Raw genomic sequence first — 8,395 nt, forward strand, 5'->3', positions numbered from 1 at the left:
AAAAGAAAGCCGCTCGTCGGTCAGCACAATTCAGATAAAGATAAAGCACACAATGCTGGTGGAAAACGCACGTTAGAGAATCCACTTCCCAGTGTAAAACTGGCTACGTGTCAACACCTTGAAGTAGAGAAAAACGTTAGCACGCCACACTCCGAGCAAGCGAACCGATCACACCGAAAGCTCGAGCTGAACTGTGCCCAAATTTTCATTTGTAAAATGCATGCGGAGGTGGAAATTGAAATGTTATGGCTCCTTGGTGGATACATGGTTTGTGTCATTGGTTTTGGTTTTGGGGGTTTATACGAAACTGTAGGAGGTCAACGTAGGCAAGGCGAAAACAAGTAATCCAAACCGCACCATACGCAAATTTATCCAATCAAATTTGTTTCATGATGTTCCGAGGTGTAAACAAACCTGTTGTTTCTGTTTAGTATGGGAGTTTATTTGAAAACATGATGTGTAATAATATTTATATTTATGCATGTGTACGTAGCACCGACACCAATAGGGACAAAAGAAAACGCTTAATCTATCTGTGGTTTCCCCTAAGTTTGCGTTTTGTTTGTTCGCTTCAGTACAACTTCCGTGTACTTTTGAGGGTTATTTGATTTGTACTGTCATGTTCGTTGATCAAGACGTGTGCCCAAACAATCAATTCAACTTGTACTGCTCGATCGAATTGCCAGCCAGCATGTATATCTGGTCAGGCGTAGACGCCGTTCCCATCGGAATCCAATCGTCCGCCAGCGATGCGTCTTTGCGTGCCGCCCGTAGCGCATTCCGGAGCGCAAACAGCACCACGATCGACATGTTGAGGGCCGGCTCACCGGTCGCCTTCGAGCGCAGCACTCCGGCCGGGTTGGAGCTTTTCTGCAGGAAGCGAACGCGGAAATCCACCGGAATGTCCTTCGCGCCGGGCGGTTTGTAGGTCCAGGTGCGGTTGGTCAGCAGGGCGCCATCTTCCGCCGCGTACACCAACGATTCCGTCAGCCAGTAGCCGACGCCCATAATGAACGCACCCTCGATCTGGCCGACGTCGATACCGGGGCTAAGACTTTCGCCCGTGTCCTCGAGAATGTCGACACGGCGCAGCTGCACGTTGCCGGTCAGGACGTCCACTTCCACCTCGGCGCAGCTGAGACCCCAGATGATGTACGGCGTCAGCTCGGACGCCTTGTACTGGTAGGTGGCACAAAGGTCCACATTGCCGGCGTAGCAGAGCTGCGTCACCGTTTCCCATGGTGCGTCCTTGTGCGCGTCCCGGATCGGTTTGATGCGTGCGAGCAGTATTTCACACGCTTTCTTTACGGCCTGTTTTCGATGGGAGAAAGGAGTTAAATTGGGGATTAGAAAGGCATCTCTAATGCATGTTTTTAAACTTTCGCCACGAAGGCATTTGACGGACGTGTTTTCAATATTGAACCGCACGCTAGTAAAATAATATCTTTGTTATTTACTCTGCTCGTTCCGTTTGTTTTGTTGTTTTATTCGTTTTTATTTTTGTTTATCTTTTAAGCGCGCCTTAAGTGTGGCATAAGCATGAGTAGTAATATTTGCCAACAAAACTCTTTCGTGGACTCGATTTTGTGTGTTGATGTTCCCTTTCAGCGAGGTTGGAAAAAATGAACCTTCTATCGTACATCATAAAATTCTGTAGTGCTTGTCAAAACTTACTTTTCCTTGGCTTTGACTTTAAGCAACTGCGGAAAAAATCAAATAACGGAAAAAGCATGCGTAATCAGTCATCCAGGGCATACCCAAAATGCACACGTGAACATAGCCACAACACTAATAAAGGCAGATTGCATGGCTCGCAGTTTGACATCAGCAAGAACGACAGCTACAATGAAACCCCAAAGTGCAACAGCTTTTATGATTACAATCGCACTTCTTTCCACCCCCTTGCAACGGATCGTGTACTGCTGGTTGAAGCAAAATATCGGTTTGCCAGATCTCCCAGTAACTAATTACCAACAAGTTTTGTTCCGTTCCCAACCCGTACACCCTTCACGTTGAAGAGACAACGCAGCGATACAGGGGCAACCAATGTGAGAGCAACGCCTAGGACCCCGCAAATGTAATGTTCAGCATGTTCCCGTACACCAGGGATTGGCATACATTTCATAAAAAGAGACAAATGGTCAAAAACAACCCGAAAACGCGTCCCGGACACCTTAAACGATGATATACTGTTTTCAAAATAATATTAAACCCTGTTAAAGTTACATAAAAAAGTGGTACAACATAAAATATTTGAAATTTTACCTATAAATGTTTTGAATCATGTTGATACTTATTTTAAAAGAATTTTTCAACACATAATTTTTGGTTTGTAACACTGTAGATTAATTTGCTTAATTTTTATACCTTTCCCGTGATTCACAGGATTAGGAAATTTAAGAACGATCAATAATGCAAATAATAACGATACAAAAAGGCTTACAAAAAGTATACGAGGAAGTCGCTTGATATTGAAAACCTCGTTCAACAACTCCAAGCTTCAGCTTTATGAAAAAACAAGCGTGACATCATAAATTATTACCGGCTCAGCACCTCGACGGCGTGGGTTCGAATCCTAACCGAGACCCGAGGAAAAAAGCCTCGTAATCCCTTAGCTGGCAGGAATGACCAACAAGATTGTTTCGCCAAGAAGGAGAAGAAATCTGTTGCCGAAACGCGTTGTCTTAATATTCGCAACCAACTCAAAGAGGCAATAGAAGTTTGCATGTGAGGAATATAACTCAAAAACAAGGTTCAATGCTTAAAACTTATTTTAAATCCAACCAGCGGTAATAATTATCTTTAAGTAAATTTTTTCAACTAAACTTAAAAATAAGTTATCATTAAGTTTTTGTTGGGTCTACATGTTTGATGACAAATCGTAAAACTTACGTAACAGACGGCTTCACTGGTCATGCTACCCCCGGTGACGATGGCGTTCGGGGACGTAAGGCTCGTGGTCGGTTTGACGCTGATCTTGTCCAGATGTAGTCCCAGCACGTACGCAGCCACCTGCGCCACCTTCGTGTTCATGCCTTGGCCCATCTCGATGCCACCGTGCGTCACCGAGACGGTTCCATCGCCGGCATGGATGGCGACCAGTGCGTGCAGCGCCCCGAAGTACCCGAGCGGGTAGCGCATCACGGACACGGCAATGCCTCGCTTGCGCCATCGGTTGGCCGCGTTGAACTGATCGATCTCGCCCTTGCGACGATCGTATTCCACGTCCGCGCGGAACTGCGGGATCAACTCACGCATCTTGCTCCCCTGGGGAATGTTCGCTAGGCGCAGCGCGAGCGGATCCATTCCCAGCTCCCACGCCAGATGCTCCATGATGTTCTCGATCATCGCGATGCCTTCGGTCGTGCCGGGGGCACGGCACCACGTATTGCTGGGGGCGTCCGTTTTCGCCATCTTCCCATCAACTTTCCACTGCTTGCTATCGTAGCAGTTGCTGAAGAACTCAGTCGTTGCGGCACCGACGTTTTCATTGAGCGATGCTCCATAGTCCTGCATGTAGTTGTTCACCAGCTTAACAATGCGCCCGTTGTTCTCCACGTCCACCTCGTAGTCGGTGATGCAGCCGTACCGCTTACCGATGGAACCCATGTTAGACTCGATCGTAAGGACGAATCGAACCGGGCGATTCTGGAGGTGTGCGGCCAGCGCGCAGGCGCACGCAATCTGACCGGCACGTGAAATCTTCGACCCATAGCCACCACCCAGTCGGCGGACGGTAAAGTTGAGGCTGCTCTCGGGTACCTTCAGCATGGACGCGATCGCAACCTGACACAGATCGACCCATTGGGTTGAGCTGTGCACATCCATACCGTCCTCGATCGGTACGCACACACACGTCTGTGTCTCCATCGTGTAGTGATACTGGCCGGCCATTTCGAACCGGCCAATGATCTTCCGGGTGGCCTCTATAGGGTTCACCCGCGCCCGAGAGCTCCGTCGGGGTTCGTCAAAGATCCGCGCCTTCGATCGGGCGTCATCCATAAGCGATTTCAGCGTCGGATAGACGGGTTGCGATGCCATCCGTTCGTACATGATCCTCACCAGGGTGGCACCGTGGTTTGCTTGGGCCATCGTTTCCGCCAGCAAAACACCGACCGGTTGCCCATGGTAGAGCACCTCACCGCTGCAGAAAACTTCCTCCACATCCGTGTTACCAAGGCTGGCCGGCATGAAGTTGTTCGTGCCGGGAATATCCTTCGCGGAGTAGAAAGCAACGACGCCGGGATATTTCTGTTGGTTGAAAGGGCAAACATTAACAACGGCGAGAAACCCGCATCGATCCTACATCCACTCACCAGCGCATCGGATGCATCAATCTGGGCGATACGTGCATGTGGCCGCGTCGCTACCACGAACGCCGCGTACAATTCCCCCGGCAGCGGTGGCAAATCATTGGTAAACTTTGCCTCACCGGATGTTTGCGCCAGGGCTTCAATTTTGGGAATGTTTTTCGTAAGCGGCCAGTTACGCTTGTACGTATCGAACGTCTGCTGACCGGTGGACAGGGGACGTTCCAGTACGCCACCACCGGAACGGTAGGATGGCTTAACCAGGACCGTTCCTTCCGGCGCGACGTTCAGCAGATACTTGTAGAACAGAGCCATGGCTAGGTTCTTTCGATACTCGCTCGACACGTCCGGCAGTACCCAGTCCGGTTTGAGCTCGCTGCTTAGCTGGGCCAAGGTGCCCTGGACGGTTTCCGCATCAAACAAGTTCTTGCCGGCCAGGAACTTCTCCGTTTCCGTGGCGTGTGTGAACTACAAACAGATATGATGTTATTAAATTGGTAAATTACTTAAGCCTTAATGCCACCTTACCTCCGGATTGATGCCACCGAAACAAATCTTGATCGACTCCACCGTCACACCATCCTCTGTGAACTTGGTCAGAAACGCGCCGTTGACGTACGCATGGGCATTCTGGGAGCGGGGCATAATTTTGAAAGATCTAAACACATACCGGTTGGAGTCGAGTGCCGGCAGGGTGACGGATTTAACCACCTTCTTCTGCATGTCCATCTTGATGAATTCGGCCGGAGTTACGAGCGTTGTTTTACCGCCGGCTTCAACTGGAAGCGAGCATAAGGGTGGTTATTTATTTTGCCATAAAGAATTCAACCTAGCTTTTCCATTCCACTCACCGACGGTCAGTTTGGCTCCGACCGTTTCCAGCAGCAGATACAGATCGGACGGGAACTCGTTGTGCTGGTTTTTGATGCTCAAATTGCCCACGATCGTGCCCGCACTGCGCACCGGCACGTTCGCGATCAGATCGATGTGCTTTTCCATCGCGGCACAGTGGGCAAACCCGGTGGGCTGATTGACCGCTGTAGTGGACAGTATTTGCATGAACTCGGTCAGGGACACGTTGGCACCGACCACCAGGGCGTTCGCGTCGACCGAATGGGTGTGCAGCTCTTCGATGGAGTTGATGTCGATGAACACCTCGAGCGAGTTGCTTCGCCGGTAGACGCCTGGAAAGGGTAAAATAACAAGAATATTGTATTCTACATGGTCTAGTGTACTCACTTTAAAGGAAAAGGTCTAGTGAAAAGATCACTTTAACAAGGAATTGCGTTTTAATCCTTACCATGAGCGGTATTTCCAGCCACCAGCATATACGGCTTGCTGCCAATCTGCTCGAAGATGGTAAAAATGTCCGCCACCTGGGACACCTTGTGCCACTGCTTCTCATCGTCAAACACCAGCCGAACCGCCCGGTTAGGGTTAACGCTTTCCGCGGCACATTTTCCGGCGCACGGTTTACCCGTCTTCGGGCAGCTACGCTTCGTCAGATCCTCGATATCTTGGCACGCGTCGAGCAGTGCCTCGTCCGCATCGACGGCCAGCGATTTGAACGCGTCCAGGATCGGCCGATAGCCGGTACAGCGGCAGATATTGCCACCGAACGCATTCTCCACGTCGTCCATCGAAACCGCACCCTGGTTCGCCTCCAGCAGGCTGTACATGTTCATGACCATGCCGGGCGAACAGTAGCCACACTGGGTCCCGTTCAGGTGTGCCAGCCGTTCCTGGATCGGATGGTAACCATCCTTCTTGTTGCCGATGCCCTCGACCGTCTTCACATCCAGCCCATGGCAGGCGTAGAGTGGATAGAGGCACTTTGTCAAGAATCGAAAAGTATTTCAATATTATTGTGTGGCATAAGAATTTTATCCGATATTCGTTAGGTGTTCTCATCCTAAGAGTAATATATTTGATTTTAAACTGACAAATAGATTTCTGCTATATATCGTCAGATGCTACTGAATTACTATTTTTGATTACTGGTGCATTATAAAGTGAAATAAATAATCGGAATAGAAACGAATCATCATGTTTAGGCAGTCTAGGCGAGAACGATCGCTGTCCGTAATCGTAAAACACGTTTGCTATCTGCAATCGAGTTCCCTCCTCTCAAGCGTGGGGTCAATTGATTCGTATGACTCGACACATATACGATTCAGTTAGCCCAAGGTGGATGGGTCTACAATCGTCACCTATCATCACTTGCCAGCGTTACGATGCAACGTCTACGCGTTCGCAAATATTACCGGCTTAGGGAAGCGCGCAAACGCGTGCGAAACGAACGTTCGTTACATACCGAATTGACGGCCCATGATTTCTTCTCCTTCGTCGCCGGATGGATGCCGCTCAGGTTGACGATGCACGCCCCGCACCCACCCTCCAGGCACATAAACTTGGTGCCCGTCAGATGGGCATGATTCCGAATGAACGTGTTCAGCGACGTATCAGCGGAGACGGTTTTAGAATTGACTAGAAGAGTGTGGGCGAACAAATCATCAAACGTATGATCGAAAGTTGATCACACGGTTAGTTTGCTACACGTTAATTTAAGTCTCATCATATCGCCGCATACTTACCGGTGTACGGTTTCCCATTTATCGTCAAGGAAATTTCCGTCAGCGGGCTACAAATGGAGATGGGAGAATAACTTTATTTTTCTCTGTTTTACTCTGAACTAAGATGCATGCAATCTGATCGAGGCTGGCAAACACATTCCTGCATATTTGCTTATTTTTTCGCTTTCGTTTATTTTCTAACGTGAGCGCTACTTTCGTATGCATTCCGTGACATTCACACGACACACGATGATTGAATGCATTTTAACAACTTACAACAGCACTTGCTGCACAAGGCGCAGAGGCAAAAACACATTTACGACGTAGTTTTACAACTTGTAAGATCGTTTAGCTCGTTTTTGCATTCTATCTGTACTTTTAAGCAAAACAATTCAAAACGTACCAAACCGTAATACGAAATTTAACCTTGAAAAGAGGTTGTACTTTTTTGTTACCTATGTTGTGTGTCACTCTAGCACACTTTTCAGTCCAATTCCGTTCTGCTTTGGTAACTGGTAACCGAAAGGAGGAGTGAGAAAAGCAACCAAACATTTAAAACGAGATAAAATCTGAGGCAATGGTGCAAAAAGAAGAAAAATAAACAAAATAATCGCACAAAACAGAACTTGTTCAGGCATTGTTACGGCGTTTTAAGCGAGCCGTCCATCAGCGTCCAAAACTGGTTAAACTGTTTACATCCAAAAGCCATCGAGTGGAACCGGTTTTGAACAGAGCAAAAATGATGGATAGCTTGGACGGTTTGGCAAACGCAGAAACAACGATCGCATGCTACGATGCCGACCGAACTATCGCCGGATAGAACATAGGCGATTTTGCTTTCTAATGCTATCTTATGTTTTCGTTACCTCTCGTTTTCCGCGCTACCCCAAATGTAGCTTCCAATAGAAGACAGCATCGTTTGAACTCTGAAAAACAAGGCAAACACTTCTATGAATGGTGTTACACAAGTGAAAGGGTTATATATATTTTTTCGCGAGAACTAGGTGTTACCGAAGTTTTCTACAGCACACAAGGGCGCACAGAACGATTTAGACTGGTACAACACACTTTTCCACAACCAACGGAGTATGCAGCAAAAACAACACTGATAAACGTGCACTTTCGTACGAGTCAGGCAAGACGTCCTCTCACTACGACTGATCGTGAGCGAGTGATCGATCACGCGAAGAGGTTAACAACCATAATCGTTTGGCAATATGTGCGCGTCCTTCGCGATCGCGTGTCGTAACGTTGTGGTGGTCGCAGAATCGTACCGACGACAGCTGACCGTCATCTCGCGCGATCGTGAGATGAAACTACCGGCGTTTTTTGGCTGGTAGTGAGTCATTGAGCGTCTCACGATTCAACGAGCCGGTTTGTGGACAAAGTTGCTGGTCACCTTATCCGGTTGCAGCAGCTGAGACAGGACAATAAGGTGAAGCTTATCAGATGTTTGTGAAGGTATAATTTAAGGCACGTGAAAATGCAATTGGTGTTCTAATATTTTCAACA

At 48.2% G+C, this 8,395-nt stretch overlaps 1 protein-coding gene across 1 annotated transcript; it reads right to left on the bottom strand.

Annotated features, from left to right (window-relative positions):
• Positions 1-624: 624 nt before the first annotated feature.
• Positions 625-7,799, bottom strand: LOC131281799 (uncharacterized). Its single transcript, XM_058311150.1, has 9 exons — positions 7,750-7,799; positions 6,905-6,951; positions 6,625-6,797; positions 5,611-6,142; positions 5,162-5,494; positions 4,839-5,089; positions 4,317-4,778; positions 2,893-4,251; positions 625-1,311 (listed from the first exon to the last, which is right to left on the bottom strand). Exons 1-9 carry the CDS (start codon positions 7,797-7,799, stop codon positions 652-654), a joined length of 3,867 nt encoding a protein of 1,288 aa, XP_058167133.1. The 3' UTR covers positions 625-651.
• Between the last annotated feature and the right edge of the window lie 596 nt (positions 7,800-8,395).

Source organism: Anopheles ziemanni, chromosome 2 (genome assembly GCF_943734765.1).
Source record: "Anopheles ziemanni chromosome 2, idAnoZiCoDA_A2_x.2, whole genome shotgun sequence".
Taxonomy (NCBI): Eukaryota; Metazoa; Arthropoda; class Insecta; order Diptera; family Culicidae; genus Anopheles; species Anopheles ziemanni.